The 22,462-nt window shown below is 41.3% G+C and overlaps 2 protein-coding genes and 1 pseudogene across 6 annotated transcripts in view; 2 read left to right on the forward strand and 1 right to left on the reverse strand.

Moving 5' to 3' along the window:
• The first annotated feature begins 58 nt into the window (after positions 1-58).
• On the forward strand, positions 59-13,663 carry DSN1 (DSN1 component of MIS12 kinetochore complex). Of its 2 annotated transcripts, XM_003983549.6 has the most exons (11): positions 59-347; positions 1,733-1,781; positions 2,006-2,332; positions 4,385-4,458; positions 5,336-5,408; positions 7,504-7,591; positions 9,253-9,312; positions 9,709-9,783; positions 10,947-11,094; positions 12,210-12,297; positions 12,871-13,663. In XM_003983549.6, the coding sequence occupies exons 2-11, from the start codon at positions 1,748-1,750 to the stop codon at positions 12,951-12,953; spliced, it is 1,050 nt and encodes a 349-aa protein (XP_003983598.3). In that variant the 5' UTR covers positions 59-347; positions 1,733-1,747; the 3' UTR covers positions 12,954-13,663. The 2 variants fall into 2 exon arrangements, with proteins under 2 accessions (XP_003983598.3, XP_011279186.1); XM_011280884.4 differs by lacking the exon at positions 2,006-2,332 and having other exon boundaries at positions 62-347.
• On the reverse strand, positions 6,571-6,721 carry LOC111559775 (annotated as a pseudogene).
• Positions 13,664-17,461: 3,798 nt separating the features above from the next.
• NDRG3 (NDRG family member 3) overlaps positions 17,462-22,462 on the forward strand; it is a 70,448-nt gene continuing 65,447 nt past the window's right edge. For 2 of the 4 annotated variants that reach the window (XM_019826549.3, XM_019826551.3), the window contains exon 1: positions 17,462-17,604. The gene's annotated coding sequence lies outside the window, so the exon portion shown is untranslated. The remainder of the gene's footprint in view (positions 17,605-22,462) is intronic. The other 2 variants (XM_011280881.4, XM_023251266.2) reach the window with 1 other exon arrangement.

Genomic DNA, 22,462 nt, shown 5'->3' on the forward strand with positions numbered 1-22,462 from the left:
GAGAGGCTGTCAACTACGCATGCGCCCTTGATTGGCGGGACTTTTCGGAAGCGGAGGCGCGGGTGGTGGCGCGGCTCGCGGACTGCTCCGTAGACGGCCGCAGTGGCGCAGAGGCTCGAAGGGCTGGCTACCTGTGGCGGCGGAGAGTGATTTGCGGGCTTGTATCTCAGGGGCGGAGGCTGCGGGCTAGACTGGCGTCTTCCCGAGGTCAGGAAGTCGCAGACCTTTCCGCCAGACCCGCCGGCTCACACCCTCACCAGCTTCCTTGGCGTCGGACGTCTCCGCCCAGCCCAGACCGGTCGCCGCCCCCAGACTTTGGGGACCTGGGGCACTGCGGCCTCCTCCTGGTAAGAGGATTCCGAAGGGTCGTCCGCGCCTCTCGCTCGGGGCCTATTTTCAGAGCCGGGGGTCTAGACTGCAGAGAGGTGTTTGAGGGCTCAGGGTGGGTCACAGGCCTGGGTTCGAATTCCACCCCCGCCCATCCCCCCATGGCTGTCTCCAGTGGGCCAGGCTTTTGCCCTTCTAAACCCCACCTCCCTTATCTGCAGGGAGGAATTAATGACAGCATTTACCGAGCTGTGGAAAGAGTTAATCGGTATAATGAGCTAATGATGCAAATAAAACGCTTTTGAACATACGCAGATCGTGGCATAGAATTAGCGCTTAACAAGCAGCTTAACAAATGACATTTGTTGCTGTTATTATCCAGGCTTGAATCTGTGATACAGTCCTAACTGTGGGGATGTAGATCCTTGACTTACTCACACGTTCTGTTACCTTTCCCAGCTGTTTCTCTCTCTATATTTTTCTTTATTTAGAGTCTCCCCCTCCCCCCATACAGATTTCTGCTGGAAGGGAGGGGTAATCGCGGAAGATGCAGAGATGCCTCAGCCATGTCCTTCCTTGCCTTCCAGTTAGTTGTCTGTGACAGCCACTGGGAATACAGATATATCCTGGCTGGGGAGGAAAACTGGGGGGTTTTCCAACTTTGCCAAAGAGAAGTGGCTGGAAAGTTTCACATTTGAGCTAGATTAGAAAGGTTGAGTAAGTTTTACAGGCAGTGTGTGTAAAGATTCAAAAGTGGTGCAGGGGCTGGGAGTGGCAGGAGGGAGCAGGATGGGTAAGTTAGGGCTAGTTTATGAAAGGTATTGAAGATGCTGGAAGACTCTGCTGCTGTCCAAAGAATGGATTGGAGAGGAGCAGTGCTAGATGTTTGAGGACTAGTGGAGAGGCTGTAAGATTATTCTGGGGAGGGAAAGGGAGATGGTGGAAGTTCTGAGAGTGGAACTGGCTGTGGAGAAAAGCTTTCCAGAGACTGTTGGAGGTAGGACGGACAGGACTTTGCATCTGGAGATTAAATATAAGAAGTAAAGGGTGATGTGATTTTTCTAGTTTGGAAGACCATGCAGATCATAATGCCATCTAGAATATTAGGGACTATTTAAAAAATAATTGGTAATAAAGGAGGGTATGGGTTAAGGGAGACATAAGTATTTTTAACGATGAATTCTGTAGAAAGTCAGTACAGGAGGTGATGAACCCGCTGGTAGTCTCTGGAGGAGGTGGAGGAGGTGAAACTGGGCCTTGTCATGTAGGTAGAATTTCATGGGGCAGAGATGAGCAAGCAGTTCAGAAAGGCTGAACAATACAAGGTCTCTTCTGGGGTACTAAAGCCTCATTGAGACTGGTGCTGAAATGTGGAGAACAGATCGCTTTGTTTTCCTATTTTCAGGGTGCTTCATCCAGAATGACCTCAGTATTTAGATCAGAGACCATGGAAGGTGAGTATTGTAGTAAAATTGCTCTTGCTTTGGGTTCAGGTTTCTAAGCTATAGATAAACATTTCTGTGGCTCCCTGGTGCATCTAGAATCATATTTACATGTTTGCAGAGATGCTTCCTCACTGTTTCTATGATCTGGGGCATACATTTTCTTTGTCCACCTTTTTGCTCAGCTGCATAGTTGTGGTGGGTTTGATTTTGTATTTTGACTTTTTCATAACAAGTGCTAGAAGAAGAACCGGTGACATCTAAGACTCATGATCATCAACTGGAATCGGATACCATCCCTGTGGAAGTGTGTAACAAATCACCTGCCTCCCTGGAGATAACTCAAGGCGTTTCAAAGGAAAGAATTTACCTTGGCTCTAGCCCTAAAGTGGGAGGAAGTTGTGATCTCAGCCACCAGGAAGGACTTCAGTCCAGGTCCCTTCATTTGTCCCCCCAAGAACAATCTCCCGATCATCAAGATAAGAGTCAATCTTGGAGGCGAGCAAGTATGAAGGAAATGAACCGGCGGAAGTCACTGCCTCCCTTTCATCAGGGCATCACAGGTGGGATGCTATGTACCTAAGGCAGTGGAGTTCCAGCTCAGATAAGAGGCAGTGAGTTATGGCAGAAAGAATGTAGTGGGATTACCTGACTTTGCTACTTACTAGTTACGTGACTGAGCAAATCATGTCACCTCTCTCAACCGGTTTCCTCTTCTATATGGGGGATATTCTAAGATCATAAGCACTAATGTCAAACACCCAGTAAGTGTTCAGTATGACTGCTATTTATATTAGTAGCTGTCCATTGTAATCTCTACCATGAACAGAAATTCTAATTTACAGTTGTTCAACACTCACCTCTGCTAAGAGGAGAGGCATTAAAGATTTCTTTGTATGGCTTTCTGTCTCATTTCCTAAAGTGAAACAGAAGGTGAGTGGGTTGCTACCAGATTTTAAGCTTTGTAACTGAAAATCTTTCAGAGGGAAGATGCATGTAAAATATCTCGGTGAAAACTAAGTTTTTAGATATGCCATATTTAAATGTGATTTGTGTGAGTTTACAATAATAATTGTATCTCAGTAAGCATTGAAATACAATATTTAATGTGGAAAGTCCAGCACATTTCGAAGAATTTACTAGTTGTGTAACCTTGAGTAGATTACTTAATCTCCTTTGCCTTATGGTCCCAATCAGCAAATGGGATGAAATAATATCTATTTCACACGGTTGTGTGAGAATTAAATGAATTGATACATATGACACAGTACTTGGCCATATAGTAAGTAAATAGCTCAAATGTTAAGCTATTGTGATTATTTTAAAGATATTAGTTCACTTCCAGATGACCTGATGTCTAGAAGGAAATCTGGGTAAAAATAGCCACTTAGCTTATCAGAAAATTGCCGCCACACTTGTGTTCATGCACTTGACCCCACAGGTGTGCCAAGACAACAGCAGCAGTTTCTTAATTAAGGTCACCCCTACCTCCGTCTCTGTTCCAGAGCATGTGGACCTAAAATTCTGTATAACGGAAAATCCACGATGTAAAAGATTGGTTATTCCTGCCCACTTGCCAGGTTTCTCTGGTTATAGGCAGAAGGTATCCTGTTTTTTCCACTTACAGCAATGAGACATAATCAGGAGACAAGAAATAACACTTGAAGCCAGCTGTAGCTGGAGGACAAAAGTACATGTATCTCAAATACTCAGAGCACACTTCCTTTGCTATATAATAATTGATGTTTTTGGACATAATTAAAAAAAAAAGTGTCTATATCTTGTAGTTGTTTGAGGATTTAGTGGTGTAATTAATGTAAAATGCCGATCTAATTCAGGCTGACTCACCATGTGACCTTGGGCAAGTTACCCATCACCCGGCCTTTGTGCCTCAGTGTCTTTTATAAAATGGAATTGATAAGATACTTGCCTTCAGTTTTAATGAAGTGTGCATAGCATTTAATGAAGTGCCTTTTATATAATAAGCGTTCAACAAATTATTAATGTTATTAGGTCAATATAGAGAGGCAGCATGGCTATTAGTGGGAAACTACACTTTTTTGGTGACAGACTTGGGATTGAATTCTGGCTTCACCAATCTCTGGCCTCAAACAAGTAATCTGCCCTCTGAGCTTCAGTGTTCCCTTCTGTAAAATGGAGCTCATAATTTACAAGACCGTATTTAAAGCACATTGCAGGGGTGCCTGGCTGGCTCAGTTGTAGAAGATGCGACTCTTGATCTCAGGATCTCCACGTCCTGAACTCAGGCCCCACATTAGGCATGGGGCCTACTTAAAAAAAAAAAAAAAAAAAAGGCACACTGTATCTGTCATAAAAATGCTCAGATGTTCTCATTTACTTTCTTTAAGTGATGACTATAAAACATCAAAAAAAGTTATTTTTTAAGTTATTTTTCGTCTATGTTTAACAGACAAGATTTTAATGTAATCTGTAAAAAGTTCTTAATAACTTTTTGAAGTTAAAGTTAGAATGCCTGGAGTTGAGCTGCATCAAGAAGGAGGAAAGTGGTTTTTTGGGGTTTTTGGTTTTTTGTTTTTTTTAACTTTGCTAACTGTGTTAGTATCCAGCTCCTTAAAGTGTGATTTTTATGTTAGAGCTCAGCAGATCTATCAGTGCCAACTTAGCAGAAAGCAAACGGCTTGGCGCTCTCCTGCTTTCCAGTTTCCAGGTGAGATTCTTAGGACTGGGAAATACTTTCTTTTTTTTTTTTTTCAACTGTTGCTGTGATGGCCCCAAAGAGAGATCAATACTGTGTGTGTGATGCCATCAGTTAAGATTAAAAGGTGTTTCGGGGCACCTGGGTGTCTCAGTTGGTTAAGTGTCAGACTTTGACTCAGGTCATGGTCTCGCAGTTTGGTTTGTGGCTTCAAGCCCCACATCGGGCTCTGTGCTGACAGCTCAGAGACTGGAGCCTGCTTCCGATTCCGTGTCTCCCCCACTCTCTGTCCTTCCCCTTGGCTGTTGTGCACGCACACGCTCTTTCTCTCTCTCAAAATAAAGATTAAAAGACGTTTCTGTCTAGTTGTATTAATTTAAAAGCCAGATTTAATCAAAGCAGCAGCTGATTTCTCTCTGGACTAGGCTCTCTACCAGTCCCACTGGTGCTGCTGCTGCTGAGCAGCTAATAGTCAGATTTCTTCAATCTAGTATATTTTGTCCATTGACAGCAAATGATGGGAATTTAAAGTGCGTGGAGGTCAGTAAGTTAAAGCAGACATTTGAGGCCTGACTACATAGTGAGTGGGAATTATATGGCTAACTGGTAATTACATCAGTTTAGATAAGAGCATCATTTGTGTTAATTAAATGGCCATGTTTCTCTGAACTGAAAATCATAATGTATAGTCTGAACAACAAAGAGATTTTTCCTGATCTACTTATTTGTATGAAAAATGTTAGGTATAAAAACTAAATCATGTTTAGTTTCACATTGATTAAACATGAAATTACATGAACTCAGGACTGGTCTGAAAAATCTTTGTTGTTGTACTGAAAATGCTTTTTTTTTTTTTTTTTTTTTTTTTAAAATGCTTTTCTTTATTTAGTTCTCAGTTCAGAAACTTGAACCTTTCCTAAAGGACACTGAGGGCTTCAGTCTTGAAAGTTTTAGAGCCAAAGGTAAGTTGCTAAGAATAAATGAGCAAGCTTTGGCCTTGGGCTTTACCTCCTGTTAAGGTCAGTCGAAGCCCCACTTTCAGGATCCCCATTTATAGGAGCTGCTGGCTCACAAAACCAGCCCTCCCTTTATATTTTAGAATTGTGTTTAAAAAATAAGAGTATATGCTTATGACATTCAGAAGGTATAAAAGTGAAAAATAAGCTTGCCTCCCACCCAAACCAGGCCACCTCCTCTGTACAGAGGCCACTATAATCACCAGCTTCTTATGTATCATCGCAGATCTTGCTGGATTTCCAACATTTTTACATTAATATCAAGTGAATAATGCTCTCTGTACTCTTCTTTACCTTGTCTTGTTTTTTTTAACCTAACAGTTTGTCTTGCACATCATTCAGTATTGCACACATAGAACTGTTTTGACAGTTTAGTAGCCATACAATATTTCATTTTATAAATGTACCATATATGATTTAGTCAGTTCTTTACTGATGGGCTTTTAGGGTTTCCAGTCTTTTGCTATTACAATGAATGGGTTAATGAACATCTTCTTACAGAAGCCTTCAGGTACATATGCAAGTAAAAATAAGATAAATTTCTAGAATTGGAATTACATAGGTCAAATGAAATGTTAGGAATACCAGACTGCCTTCTAGAAATGTTTTACCAATTCTCCTACCAGTAATATATGCAAGTACCTATTTTTTCATATAATAGTTTTGTTTGTTTTTTAATTTTTTTTAATGTTCATTTTTGAGAGAGCATGAGCAGGGGAGGGGCAGTGAGAGAGGGAGACACAGAATCTAAAGCAGGCTCCAGGCTCTGAGCACAGAGCCTGATGCAGGGCTTGAACCCACAAACTGCGAGATCATGACCTGAGCTGAAGTCGGACGCTCAACTGACTGAGCCACCCAGGCGCCCCATATACTCACAATAGTTTTATTAAACAATTCATATTTTTTACTACTTGGTAGGTGATACAAAGTATTGTCTAGTCTTAATCTGTGGTCCTTTCTCTTTCAAAGGAGATAAGCATTTTTTCATTTTTTTTAGAGCCATTTATACTTCATTTTCAGTGTATTGTTTGTATCCTTTGTTGTTTTTTTTTTAATCCAAAATGTATTGATTGGGATCATTTCCCACTCATCTTGATTCAGGTTGCTTTTAGTGCTGCTTCTGTGTGAAGGAGCATCCTTCTGTAAGCCTTGCTTCCTCCTGTAGCCTGGCAAAGGACAGTGGAGCACACAAAAACTCATGTTTGTGCATGGCTAAAGATGGTGGTGATTTTGTAGCATCATGGGCACTTCACGTCCATGAAGTAGGAGTTGGGGTTCTGCACCAGGTGCTTCTTGTGCTTCCTCTTCTGGGAGGCCCTTCATGACAGGATGTTCTCGTGGGGAGGTCATCACTGCCAGAAAGTCTCCTTTGTTCATGTTTGAAAATTGGGATGTTGGCTTTTTTATAGTGATTTGTAGGAACTGTATACATTAAGGAAATTAGCTGTTAATGTGTGATATACGTTACAAATATTCTCAGGAATCCATTTTTAACTTTCTAGGAAGTAGCTATTTATAGTATACCTACACAATTATCCAGGGTCAGAAAAATTCAGTGTTACCTACTTAAAAGACCTAGAAATATATGAGCTTCCAAGGCTTCCAAAGCTAAGCAGAGACAAGTCTTTCCCTTATGCCCGTAATTCTTTATTCTCCTTCAACATTTTTCATTAAGCTCTTGCCTGTTGCCTGACTTCTGTAATATGTTCTTCTTTTCAGTGCAGGCTTTTGAAATCTTGGATAGAATGTAATGTCAGTGCATGTATACCTTTTAAATGCTTTTTCACCAGCCAAGTATTAAAAGAAAAACTGTCATACATGTCATAAAGAGGAATTGTCTTCCATTTTATACTGGCCCAAAGAAAAAAGATAAAATCTTTCTGCACATTTATACTACTACTTTGAATGGGTGAGAAGGCCAGAATGTAATAGGGGATCCTAGAGCTAAGACCACCTTAAGTATGTTATGTCATTGTCAGCAGCTTGCTGTGAAAATTCATATTCTTTTTATTTTACAACATGTACTTTATTTCTGTTCTAGCATCTTCCCTTTCTGAGGAATTGAAACATTTTGCAGAGAGCCTGGAAAATAATGGAACTTTACAGAAATGTTTTGAAGATTCAAAAGGGTGTGTGCAGTTCCCCTTCTGTCCTAAATGATAATTAAATGAAGACTTTCCATTATAATTAGTTTGTTCATTCACTCAAACATTTATCCAGCATCTTATACACACCAGGCTCTTCTAGATGCTGGAGATAAAGTGATAACGTAAGTCAAGCAAGTTCTCTCTTCTTATGGATTTTAATAGAGACAATCAGATGAATACATAGAAAATAAAGATTTCAGGTAGTGATAATCTAAGAAGTCACTAACTATGATAGTGGTTTGAGGGGGTGGGCAACTTTAGCTAGTGTTTAGAGAAGACCTGTAATGAATTGACCTTTGGACTGAGATCTGTAAGACCTGGGTAGTGAGAAGGAACCAGCCATGGAACGATGAGGGGGAAAACATTGTTCAGATCTTTGCTAGCTATGCAAGTTGGTGGTAAACTATGTTCTTTAGCTGTTGGCAAGCAAGACTATTAGGAGAATTTTTAAAATTCCGGCCCCAAACTGGTAGTTCCTCTGTAGGGGCAAGGTCCAACTCTCTACCTCCTGTCCTGCAGCAAATCCTGTCACTTGGGCCTACATCAGAAACTTTTTAATTTTGACTTCACAAAGATCTACTTTCTCACACACAGACCCTTAGAATTAACATTACTATTCAGGAAATGAAAAATCTGTTGGCTTGACATAGTATCCCTAAAAATGCGGTGTATTTAAGCCACTGGCTGCTGCATCCAGGCCAGAAGTGATAGAAGCTGTGTGTCACAGACTTTGGTAGAGAAACATGAAAGGTGGCACAACTAATTTGTCTTGCCAGGTAGAGTACCAAGTACATCTGGAGGATTTTGGCATTTTCAGTGCCTGCTTTCCATCAGGATTAATCATCCAACTGAGCTAAGCCATTGGTATGAGTAAAATACAATCTCTGTCCACCGACAGCTTAATTTTAAGTGTGAAGACAAGAAGGTCATATACAAAAGTATTGTTGGGCCTTAAAAGATGACGTAAAAAGAATAGACTGAAAAATAATATGCAAAGGGGCACCTGGGTGGATCAGTCTGTTAAGTGTGCTACTTCGGCTCAGGTCATGACCTCACGGTTCGTGGGTTTGAACCCTATGTCAGGCTCTGTGCTGACAGCTTGAAGCCTCAAACCTGCTTCAGATTCTGTATCTCCTTTGTCTCTCTGTCTTGTCTCTCAGAAATAAACATTTAAAAAAATTTAAAAGTGATGTGAACAAAAGTTTGGAGATGGAAAACTCCAGATATTTGAGGGTGAGGCCGAGTGAGATTATATGGGCAGAATAGGTGAAAGGCAATAGTTGGAATCAAAGCTAACAAGCTAATTGGAGCCAGAACATAGCCTTAAGTGCCAGGTTAAGGAATTTTGACTTTTATTAGGAATGCAGTAGAGGGTCACAGTTTTAGACAAGGAAAAAAAAAAGGAATATTTTAGTGAAGGTTAATCTGGCTATGGGCCAATTGGAATTGATGAGAGAAACAGAAAATAAAGCAACCACTGAGGAAACTTATCTACTACAAAAGTGAGAGCCCAAGAATAAATACTTGTTGAAAGATAAATTCTGAACATCTTTTATTGCCATTAAAATTATGTAAGACATCCTATTAAAAGCAAGTGCTCTTGAAAGATTTATGTTGATCTTATAATCCTATCTGTATTCCAGAAAAGCATCAGATTTGTCTCTGGAAACATCAGTGGCTGAGATGAAGGAATACATAACAAAGTAAGTGAAAATGATCCTTTATTGGACTATCTAAATTCATCTAGGGAAAATAACTAGTTCTGGAAGAAATGAATAGTAAATACCCCATTTAGAGTGTCAATACTGGTGTGTAAACACTAGAATTTAGAAAGCTGCATATTGGGATCTTGTGGGCTGTACTCTTGGCCAGTTTCGTAGAATGGAGTCTAGGAAATAAAAGTGTTAATTTGACTTTAAGAACTCAGGTTTGATTTGATTAAATAATATCCTCTGAATCACTCAGGCTTTCTAATCCTTTAATGACCTTTTTTTTCACATTTTAGAACCAGAGCAGACACCTAATGTACTTACTATGGCCTTGAATGATTCAGAATGTAATCAAAAATTAACTGAATGTTTTTTTTCCTGATCCTATAGATTTTCTTTAGAACGTCAGTCTTGGGATCAGCTCTTGCAACAATACCAGAAGGAGGCTGAAGACATCATTTCCAGGTTAGATCTGTGACTGGAAATAGGAAGCCATCTTTTTACCTTGTGGAATTTGAATTGATTTCAGTTCTGTTAGCACAGATTGAACGATGAATCCTTTCTCACAAGCCAGTCAATTCATCAAAGCTCTATAAAATGTGTTATTAGCACTCTAGGATTATAAATGGAGAATTGAGGGATGGGGAGGAAGAGTGAATATCCCTATTTGCGGTCAAAGAACAGAACTGCTTCTGTGCCCGTGGCTGCTATTACACATCCTGGGGGGAGACAGGCACATCTCTGCCTTCTACCAGGGCACCTGGGGTTGGGCCAAAAACAGGGGACTTCAGTTTGCACATGGCCTTTGAGCTGCAGGTATGGGAGAGAATGCTCTCCAGGTCCTTCATGGAGATGCAAGGACATGGAAGGGGTGATGAAAGAGGGTGTACAGAAGAGAGAGGAACTTTGTCTGGGTCTTAAAGGCATAAGAAAGTGGGAAAGTGCTAGACTTGATTTAGTTGGTCATTTAAGCCAGTGATTTTAAGCTTTTTTTCCCAAAAGAAACTCAGCTGGGCCCAAATATAAAATGTAACTGTGGAAGTGTCTTCTTAGTAGAGAGGTGCTTTGAGAAACATGGTTTGAAAAACTTCTCCAGTCTAGGCATTGATTGTTACCATTTACTTTATTCATCCCTTACATGTGCTGTTTATGAAGATAGGTAATATATAAGATGGCAGTTTCAGAATAAAAACTTTTGTTGTGGCCTAGCTTGTTAGTTAAGAGGAATGCTTCTGGAAGCCGACTGTCTCTGTTCAAATACTTGTTTCTTCATTCTGTGATTGTGGGCAAGCGACTTAATCTCTAAACCTGAAGTTCCTCACTTGAAAATGGGGGTGGTAGTAGTGTCTACCTCATTGGGTTATTGTAAGTGTTAATTGAGGTGAAATGGCAGGGTCTAGCAGTCAGGAAATTGTGGGAGTGATCAATTTTCATGCACTCTCCATCATATTCAGTTATTGTAGATAATTGAAGTGACCCAGCATTTTTTTGGAAAAAGATTAGAGACCTTGATTTCCAGAAAGAAATCCCCAGGTCATCGTTTTTTCCCCAAGTCGTTTTACATTATCTTCCCCCAGAAAATGATTATAAAATTCCTTGAAAGCTCTTTTGTTCTATTTTATTTTCAGAGAATCAGTTGAAACCAAAGTTACCGAAGTTGAAGTGGAACCTGCAACATATCTTGGGTCTTCCCAGAGTGAAGTCCTTCACACAAAGCCTGACTACCAGAAGATATTGCAGAACCAGAACAAAATCTTTGATTATATGGAGTTGATGGTTAGTTGGCTCATGTTTATTTGGTTATTTGGTTTACCTATCTTGTCATCCTTGGAAATTACGAGACCTGGAGAATATGTGTAATAAGTATATTCAGCTCTACCTTGGGGAAACATGGAGAGACAATCAATATGTATGTATGTATGTATGTATGTATGTATGTATGTACATACATGTATGTATGTATGTATTTATTTATTTATTGTGTTAAGAGCCAATAAAGCAGAGTAGGGGAGAATATACAGGAAGGGCAGCAGGTTGCTGTATAGAGCAGTTGTTGATTATTCCCCTAAGGTACCATTTTTTAAAAAATGTTTGAGGAGAGAGAGCACGTTTACAAGTTGGGGAAGGGGCGGAGAGAGAAGACCCCAAGCAGGCTCCATGCTGTCCGTGCAGAGCCTGACACGTGGCTTGATCCTATGAACTATAAGATCGTGATCTGAGCCGAAATCAAGAGCCAGACACTCAATCGACTGAGCCAATTAGGTGCCCCTGGTCCTTCTAAGGTGCCATTTTAACAGAGACTTGAAAGAAAGGAGGAAGTGAGCCATGAGGACATTTGGGAGAATAGTATTGTATCACTCCAAGTATCAACAGGAAGCAGATGACACTTGATTAAGGGTAATTGAAAAAGTGATGTATAAAGTGTGGGTATTGAGGAAACCAAAAGGGTTAGTTGAAGTAACCTGGGGCTCAGAGGCAGCTGAGCTCTTACTATCCCTGGGACTGAAGGGCAGAGGGAGGGAAAAGAGAGCCATGACCTGCAGCTAAGAGACAAAACTAACTCAAGATGACCCTTCCAGGAGCCTGGGTAAAAATATCCTGACTTCATTTGTCTCCCTTACACATGGGCTTCCTCTTGGCTAAACTGACCCAGATGTCAGAGGACACGGGATCCTGTTTGAGATTATCCACAGTAGTGGCCCCGGGGCATAGGGCAGCATGGAGAAGTGCAGAGTGTGGATCAGGAGGAGCAAACAAAATGTCTGGCAGAAACATTCCAGGTTGAAAAAGAGCAAAGGCAAAGGTCCTTAGTGGGAGCTTGCCTGGCGATTTTTGAGGAACATCACAGAAGCCACAGACCCTTACAGCTCACATCTGTCTTTCCTGTGCAGATGGATGAACTACAGGGATCAGTGAAGCAGCTGCAGGCTTTTATGGATGAAAGTACCCAGTGTCTCCAGAAGGTGTCAGTACAGCTTGGTGAGTATGTGTCTTGAGGGGACTAGAGATTGCACTGTTTTCTGTATGATAGCCCTTCACATACAAACTGCCCTTCAAAGCATGTGGTCTCAGAGTAAGGCCTATATCAGATGATTTCTTTTTCTCGCCTCAAAATAATTATTGTGCTGTGGGTACTCAAAGTTGATGGGAAATTTCTCGATGTAAATTCCACAGGAGCACAGTAGACTGAAAACTAAGTCCCCACAAACCCTCATGTTTTAGTAAATACAATATTTTTAATATCTATTTGCCCTTTTTCCTCTTCATTCTTCCAAGAATCCACTAAATGACACTGACATTACTTCCCTGTTGCTTTTCTTGGCCTCCTCCAGCCCAAAATTGTTTGCTATATATACTTTAATTTTCTTACTATGTTGTATTATGGTTGTAGTTGCAGCTGGCTTTCCTACCAGACTGCTCTCTCCTTGAGGACAGAGATTCTCTCGTTTGTCATTGTAATGCCCTTCAGTGTCTGGCATAGTGTCCATACACCAAGTTTTCAATAATGTTATTTGAATTCAGTTGAAATTTACTTTTGTCTTTCTTCTGCAGGGAAGAGAAGCACACAGCAGTTAGATCCGTCACCAGCTCGAAAACTGCTCAAGCTTCAACTGCGGAACCCACCATTGCTCTAGATCTTGTCAGTGACTTCATGCAGCTTTCTTGCCATAAGGTGCTCCAGAGGAGAGAAATGGAAGAATGCCCCAGCACATGGTGATTGCATGGTGGTCTGAGCTGGTGATAGCTGCCCTGTTGCCTTTGAGGATAACTGGCTGAATGTAGAGTACTTCAGTTTTTTTCTAAAAGTGACAGAACTTATGCATCTGAAAGAGTAGCATAGATACTTTTTCCAAGAATGTGCAAAATGCTTGCAACTTCTATTGTGAAATGACCTTGAGAACTAGTAGTCCATTCTTTTAAATATCCTTCATGGTCAGTAATATTCATTTTGTGAAGGTGATTTTTAGGTTTTGAAACAATCCAGCGTCATTCAGGACCAAATCCAGGGACACATTTTAGGGGTCAAGTTGGATTCTGGTAGGAAAGGAATGGGACTGATTTTCTGGTATGGCCCTGAAGGTGATTTCAGGTAGTGAAGTTTTGAACATTGTTTGCATCACATGGCTACATGTATCACTTCACACGATGTCCAAATTGAAGGAAATACCACTTATTCTCTGTCCTGTTATCTACAGTGTGCTTTAGCTTTTAATATTGAATTGATATCCTAAATCCTGGATTCATAGCACAAAGAGGCTAAGTACTATTTTTCATTGTTCTCTATTTTTAATAATTTGCATTATAAAATTGCACATTATTAAAAGCTTTCTTTTGTCTTTGTGTATATTTTGGGTGTATAAAAACCTTTCTTAAGGGGACCCTGGGTGGCTCAGTCGGTTAAGTGTCTGACTTCAGCTCAGGTTATCGTCTCGTGGTTCGTGAGTTCAGGCCTTGTGTTGGGCTCTGTGCTGACAGCTCAGAGCCTGGAGCCTGCTTTGGATTCTGTGTCTCCCTGTCTCTCTGCCCCTCCCCACTCATGCTCTCTTGCAAAAATTAATAAACATTTTTAAAAAATGGCACAAAAACAGACACTCAGAGCAATGGAACAGAATAGAGAACCCAGAAATGGTCCCGGAAACATATGGCCAATTAATCTTTGACAAAGCAGGAAAGACTACCCAATGGAATAAAGACAGTCTCTTCAGTAAATGGTACTGGGAAAACTGGACAGCGACATGCAGAAAAATGAACCTAGACCTCTTTCTTACAGCATACGCAAAAGTAAAAAAATGGACGAAGGACCTAAATGTTAAGACAGAAAGCCATCGAAATCCTAGAGGAGAAAGCAGGCAAAAACCTCTTTGACGTTGGCTGCAGCAACTTCGTACTCAACACATCTCTGGAGTCAAGGGAAACCAAAGCAAAAATGAATTATTGGCACCTCATCAAAATAAAAAGCTTCTGCACTGTGAAGGAAACAATGAGCAAAACTAAAAGGCAACTGATGGAGTGGGAGAAGATATTTGCAAATGACATATCAGATAAAGAGTTAGTATCCAAAATCTATAAAGTACGTAACAAACTCAGCACCCAAAAAACAATCCAGTGAAAAAATGGGCAAAAGACACGAATAGACACTTCTCAAGACATCCAGATGGCCAACCAACACATGAAAAAATGCTCAACATCATCATCAGGGAAACAAATCAAAACCACAATGAGATACCACCTCACACCTGTCAGAATGGCTAACATTAATAACTCAGGCAGCGACAGATGTTGGCGAGGATGTGGAGAAAGGATCTTTTTTGCACTGCTGGTGGGAATGCAAACTGGTGCAGCCACTCTGGAAAACAGTATGGAGATTCCTCAACAAATTAAAAATAGAACTACCCTATGACCCAGCAATTTCACTACTAGGTATTTATCCAAGGGATACAGATACGTTGTTTTGAAGGGGCACATGCACCCCAATGTTTATAGCAGCACTGTCAACAATAGCCAAAGTATGGAAAGAGCTCAAATGTCTATCAATGAATAAATGATAAAGAAGATATGTGTGTGTGTATGTATATACACATATACATACATATATATACATATACACACACACACCATGAAGTATTACTCAGCAATCAAAAAGAATGAAATCTTGCCATTTGCAACTACATAGATGGAACTAGAGGTATGCTAAGCAAAATTAGAGAAAGACAAATAAATGACTTCACTCATGAGGACTTGAAGATACAAACCATGAACATAAGGGAAGGGAAGCAAAAATAATACAAAAACGGAGGGGGACAAAACATAAGAGACTCTTAATCATAGAGAACAAAAAGGTTGCTGGAGGGGACGTGGGCTAAATGGGTAAGGGGCTTAAGAAATCTACTCCTAAAATCATTGTTGCACCATGTGGTAACTTGGATGTAAATTATAAAAAATAAATACAGAAAGTAAAAAAAAAACCTTTTACGTCAGCAAGGGCTTAGCAGAAAATAGGATTCTTTGCCAAGATGCTGAAGTGAACAGTAGTGTGGAGATATGCCTCCACATTAATTACCAGTAAAACACCAACTAATTTATTGTTAATGTTTCTTATTCTCTGATCCTTCTAATAGGATAAAGCCTATTTCATTTAAATACCCAGTCATTATTCTTAAGTCTTAAACCTTGGCCTAAGTACCAATTAGTGAAAGGATATCTCTTTCCTTTGACCTACATTCTCTTTTCTTTCATGTATTTACAGAGCCCCTGTTATATACCAGACACAGTTCTGGGAACTGGGGATAGAGCAAAAAACAAAAACATGTGAGTTGCTCATAGCATCTGGAACTTAGTAGGCATGTGACCTATGTGTTTGAAGCCTAACTGCCACTTACTATGATTCAGAAAAAGTGATTAAATCTCTTATCTGTAAGATTGGGAGAATGATAGAACCTATATCACAGGGATGCTGTAAGTAAGATGAAATACTATAAATTTAGAATACTGGTATCAATATGCTGGAGGGGTGAAAGCTTGAAAAACTGGGTAAGAGAGCAGTAATGAAATGGGAAAGCTCGTAGTTCAAATTGAGATTAGACCTTTGGATATAGAGGTGGAAAACTGGTAAATCTGGACTGGATACAAAATTTGGAAGTAGCTAATGAGTAGCTATTGAAGCCTTGAGAATGGATAATATTGTCAAGGCTAGAGCAAGAAGGAAAACTGGACAGCCCCAAGGAAAGCTGGGGCTTTTAAGAATCAGAAGAGCTGTGTTAATTGCCTACTCTTTGAAAAGCATAGTAGTATAATGGAAAGAGCATACAGTTTGAAGAGCATCTTTGTCTCTTATGGTCAATTTCATCATCTGTAAAATGGGGATAGAGGACATCTCTCCCAGGTGATTGTAACTTCCCTCATTTTATTTAGTACATTGTGTTGCATTTTTTGTTTATAAGAATTTGTTCAAACTCAAGGGTAAAAAGAGTTTTTGTCTGCATCTTCAACAGCTAAATAAGAAAAATAACACTTGGGACGCCTGGGTGGTTCAGTCAATTAAGTGTCCGACTTTGGCTTAGGTCTGATCTCACCATTTGTGAGTTTGAGCCCCAAGTGGGGCTCTGTGCTGACAGCTCAGAGCCTGGATCCCGCATCAGATTCTGTATCTCCCTCTCTCTGAACCTCCACCACTTGTACTCTGTGTCTCTTTCTCTCTCTCTCAAAAATAAACATTAAAAAAATTTTTTTTTTTGTAAATAACATAAGCTGTAAGCATTTTACATTCATACAGACCATAACATGGGTAGCTTGTATTATTTTGTCACTATAGGTGAGGAACTCAAGCATTAAGAAAGAGGCTTAATAATCTAACCAAGGACATATAGGTAGTAGAACCAATTTGGTACTCAGTGAATATTACCGAATAAACACAATCATAAAATAATAAAAGGCTGTGGTCGGTTAATTTTAGTTTTCTCTCTTCCCAAATTTGGTTCAGGAATTGTGCTTGATGAGTAACAATATTATAGACAGTCACTGTCCTTCAGATGTTTGGTAATCCTTACATTTGCCCTAATACATTTGAGACTATTTTACCTTTAGTCAGTGAGATTAACCAAAAAGCTTTTCTGGGAAGGGAATTTTGTCCTGTACATTTTGGTGTTAAATTGTTGGGTCATTAAGCTTAATATGTAGTCATTCTTTGAGGAAACAAAACAAAATTCCCATTTCCCTTGTGGCACCCAAGAAAGGAGATGGTGTCGCTGGCAGTTTTCAATAGAGGTGACAGAATGGAGGGCTGGGAATTAGCAGCCCTGAGTCTTGGATTCTAGTTCTTCAGTTCCTGTGCTCATTCACTAGAAATCTGGTAAGCGCCCCTCACTAGCCAGCCAAGCACTGTGCTAGGCCTTGTGCCCTTGGGTGCATCTCTGGTCCCACATAAAAGGAGATGACTTCCTTTCCTTGCTTTGCAAGGGTCCTTAGGGGTTTCGTTAGGAAAGCTATTTGGCGGAAGGGGAGGAAGGAGGCGGGCCAGACGCCGCACTCAACGCCCCTCCCTCCGCGCAGCTCTAGTTTCAGGTTCTCCCAGTAGACTCCACAACAGGAAAAACTACATCCAAGATGGTGTCGCCCGTCCCTCCCGGCTCAGCCACCATCTTCTTGGTAGTTCCTGAGGCGGGCGGGCGCAGCGCGCCTGCGTGGTCCGGGCATCCTCAACGCGCCTGCGTGGCCGCAGAGCCTTCCCCGCCCCTCTCGCAGCCGCTGCTGCCGCTGGTGCACTGCTGGCGGGTGCCCGAGCCTCAGGTGAGTGAGCGCTTCAGCCCGGCCCGCGCGGGGCGCGCGGCGCTGCCTGCGGGGGCGTCGCTCCCCCTGCTTTCTCCTTCCCCGCCACATCTCCGCGGCGCGCCAGGGCCCCGGGCCCGCGCTGCCAGTTTCCTCCGGTCCCCCAGCGCCCTCCGCTCTCCCCGCCGGCGGCACCTGGGTCAGCCTGGCCTCCCTCGGCCGCTCCCCGCGTCCGGGCTGCGGGGCCCCGCGACGAAACCGCTGGTGACAGCTTGCGGGCGGCTAGGGCCGAGCCTCCCGGCGCCCGACCCCCTCGGTCTCAGGGACGCATCTCAAGCGCGCTCCCTTTTTCTGCTTGTGCCCTGCGGGCGGCGGAGCTCAATGGGCCTCCGGTAGCGTATTCACCTACCCCACCCGTCCCGAAGCCAGGGGTCTTGGAAGATGGGCCGGGAGCTCGCCTTGCATCCATGGGACCCCGGTGCAGCGAGTAGTACCCGCGGGCTGGACCCCACAACGACCCTGCGAGGGAGGGGCTTCTTAGTCCCACTTTACAAATGGGGAAACTGAGGCACCGAGATGAAGTGCCGAGCCCAAGGTCACGCGCCTGGCAAAAAGCAGGACTAGCTCTTGAACTCAGAGTCTGGGGCTTTCAGGCCAGCGCGGTTGGAATTTGATCGTGTACCTTTAAAAATTTTTGAAAGACACTTTCATCTCTGGAGTTGCTTCTTCAACGTCCTAAAAGTAGGCTGTGAAAACAGTGATTTCTTGTTGGAGTACAATTGAGGTATTATTGTAATAATAACAATAATAATATAATGACAACAGTAGTAGCAGTATGTTGTTGATAAGAGCTCACGTTGATTCGACACTTTCTGTGTGCCAGGGATATTATTAAACGTTTTATGACGATTATCTCACTTAACTCAGCGTTTTCCAATCCAGTGCATCCCCCCTCTTTTTCATGCAGCTTTTTTTTTTTTTCTCCCCTGCGAAGCTGACCTCCATGTCACAGGTAGATTAGATCCTCATGGCTTAGGAGGCAATGAAGCTCTACCATGGTACCTCACTGGTGGAACAGGGATAAGCTTTGCCTGCCTGCATCCAAATTTTACCCCCAGAGGATATAATTAGTCTTCCTTTTCCGGCTGCCAGGAGAGCAGGACTGGGCTAGCTGGGCTGGCTGGATTTGGAGGTGACAGAGCAAATTTGGCTAGCACTCACCTCATTCTGGGTTTTTTTGGCTCTGTTCCAATGCTGGGCTTGAACATGTCAGTATTTAAGGTAAAGTAAAAAGAGAAAGAAGGCATATGACAAAGTGGTGGTGAATATAAGAAGCCTCCATGATTTAAAGTCCCAAAGGAACAGCTGTAAAAATATGTGAATGTTTCTTCCCCAAAATAACTAGCTCAACTGTCTTTTTTCTCCCTTAGCAAATCTTCCTACACACTTTAAAGCTCCATTAACTCACCATCTTTATGTGAAGCCTTCCTTGCTTGATTTTACCAATTAGAAATAAACATACACACACACACACACACACACACACACACACACACACACTCATACTCACACTTACATGCGGTAGGGTAGAGGCTTCAGTTTTACCCTCAGGACTATTATATTAGCCTCCTGAGGTCTGGAGCCATCTTTGCAGCCCCAAGTGCTTGGTTCATAGTAGGCCCTTGGTAAAGACTCTGTGAATTTCCACTGCTCCTTTTCATCGCTCAGAGTGATGTTTTCCTGCTGCTCTTCTGTTCCTCCTTCTTGCCCTTCAGTTGCTCTTTGCTGTCCTTCCCTTTAGATTCAACTTCTGGTCATCACCTGCCATTCAAGGTCTCCATTCCACCCTGTTTCTGTAAATTTGCAGATGAAGGTTTTGCGTGAAGACGTCTATTTATTCCCAACAGTGGAGTTGTTATATGCCACTTAAGTGTACAGGGCAGTTTTTATTTGCGTGTTGCAGTAAGGTAGTCTGAGGCTTACGGCCTTTTAGTCTATCCCTAAATACACGTGAGAGTTTTTACATTCTTTGGCATTATGTAGCTGACTACCCCTGGTTCTATCAGAATAATCAGAATTTTTTTCCATAAATCACTTCATAGTATTTACAATAATAAGTTTTCAAAGGGCCCTTTGGGAGGCAGCAGATCTATGCATAGGTTTTCTGCATAAATTAAGCTTTTTAAAGAGTTTTTCCAAATAATTTTCTGCAAATATATTATATGTAAGGCATGGTATAAGATTCTCAGTTGATTAAAATATGACCCTTGTTAAAAGAGCTTAGTAGCTAACTGGGAAACACCATATCCAGCTGTAACTCAAGTCTAAAAATTGCCGTGATAGCATTATAAGCAAGCAATATGAGAGTATAATGGTACATTTCATAGAATCATACACTGTTGAAGCTGAAAGGAAGCATCAAGTCATTGAGTCCATCTTGTTTTTTCAGACCTCATCCTGAGAAGTGAACTTGTCCAAGGTCACAGAACTGGGGCTACAACTTGAAATTTCAAACTTTTTATCCATTAATAAGTGAATTTATCCTTATATTAACCAGCATCTCTATTAAAATTCCACTTATGTGCTAAGAACAGGGGTAAAGAAGAAATAAAAATATGATTCATGTCTTTAAGGAACTTTGTTGGGGAATAGTAAAGAACTGTTGATTTTAACTGTAATTGTTAAGTTGTGTGGTAGAGGAACTAGGTGTCACAGAAGTTGGGGGACAGGCAAGAAGGATCAGCATGAGCTGTGGTAGTGAGAGTACTTTGGGGAGAAGTTAGGACTTTTCAGAGCTTTGACACATTGGTAGGGTCAGAATTAATCAAAAGGGCAAAGAAAGCCTTTTGAAGTAGGGTGGTAAAAGTGTGTTTAAGAAATAGTGAAAAATCTGTATTGACTGGATTAGAGCAGTGGTTCTCAATGATTAGTGTGCATTAGAATCACCTGAAGAGTTTAAAACCCATATTATAGGGGGTGCCTGCCTGGCTCAGTCAGTAGAGCTTGATCTCTGGGTTGTGAGTTCAAAGCTCACATTGGGTGTAGAGCTTAGTAAAAAAAAATTTTTTTTAATTAAAAAGTAAAACCCATACTGCAGAGGTCCCCACCTCTAGAGTTTCTGATTTAGTAGGTCCAGAGGGGGGCTTAAGAATTTTTATTTCTAATGAGTTCCCAGATGATGTTGATGTTCCTAATCCAGGGATAACACTTTGAGAATTTCAACTGGATTAGAAAGTTGAGAAGCTAGAGTCAAACTGTCAAAGAACTTGTTCCAAAAAAATTTTAAAGTGTGTGTTATACATCAGGATAGGAAAGCTCTGGAAAGATCCATTCCAAACTGTACTAGTAGTCACTTCTGGAAGTAGGATTTAGGCGATTGGAGAATTCACTTTGTATTCGGTACCTTTCTAATTTTTGCATTGTGCACGTAATTACTTTTGTTATTTTGAAAAGTGAAGAAAAGCGAGTCATTTTTGAAGATATAAATATTTATGGGCTTAAAAAGAGCTTGCTGAAATAGTCTAGTGTCATATAATAAACATTTTTAGACTGTATGCCAGATGCTGCTAGGTTCTGGAAATACAAAACCTTTGCTACAGTTTGCAGCCCCATCATGGAGATAGGCAGATAACAGTTCTACATAGTATCATGTGAGCTTCCTTAGAGCCAGGACAAGGGTTTAGCTTTGTGCATGGCAGATAATAGGCATTTGGTAAATGATGAACGAATGAATGAGCAAATCCAGGCAAGAAATGAAGATAGTCAGAAAGAAAAAGGGCAAATGGGAGATTCTGGAAGAAACATTGACCAGCCCAAATAGGGATGATAAAAGAAAAAGGTGTGTCAAGGACTTCCAAATCGAAAGATTGATAACATTTTGATTTGGTTTATACAGAACTGTGTGTCAGGTTGTCTATTCTGAAAGACCTTTTTAAATCAAGCCCCATCTGGTGCCTGGGTGGCTCAGTCAGCATCTGACTCTTGATTTTGGCTCAGGTTGTGATCTCAACAGTCAGTGAGATTGAGCCCCATGTCAGGCTTGGGATTCTCTCTTTCCCTCCCTACCCCTACCCCACTCCTGTCCTCCCTCCCTCTCTTGCTCTCTGTCTCAAAATAAACTAAAAAAAAAAAACAAAAACAAAAACAAAAAACCCTTCATCCTTTAAAAAAAATCAAGCCCCCCCCCCTTTTTTTTAAAGACTGATAATAGCCCACAAAAATTTAACCTAGATTTCAGGGCTTTCTTTGGTAAATGAAAGTTTTTATCTTTAATCACAATGCTGATTCTGTTGTATTTATAATATTTAGCTACAATTTTGCCATTGATTTGTTCTTTTATTAATGTGAAATCAACTAAAACATATGAAGGATATTTTAAATCCCATGCAAAAGTGGGTGGGATTGGATCTTCATTTTATTTCTTCAGTGGAGGGATGTTACACTTGACTCAATTCTGCCATGTTTTCCATATGCCTCACAGAGTTTGACATATCAGTCCTAAATAAGTATCCATTGGTGATGGCTGAATGGGGTGTACTTTGGAGGAAATTAAAAAAAAAAAAAACTAAATTGTGAGTTTTTTTTTTTTTTCAACATTTATTTATTTTTGGGACAGAGAGAGACAGAGCATGAACGGGGGAGGGGCAGAGAGAGAGGGAGACACAGAATCGGAAACAGGCTCCAGGCTCTAAGCCATCAGCCCAGAGCCCGACGCGGGGCTCGAACTCACGGACCGCGAGATCGTGACCTGGCTGAAGTCGGACGCTTAACCGACTGCGCCACCCAGGCGCCCCCTAAATTGTGAGATTTTAGCTCTGAAGCCATTTTATGTGAAACCATAATACTTGGCAGATAGAGACAAGGGGAAGTCAGGCTCTTG

This window comes from Felis catus, chromosome A3, assembly GCF_018350175.1.
Source record: "Felis catus isolate Fca126 chromosome A3, F.catus_Fca126_mat1.0, whole genome shotgun sequence".
Lineage (NCBI taxonomy): Eukaryota > Metazoa > Chordata > Mammalia > Carnivora > Felidae > Felis > Felis catus.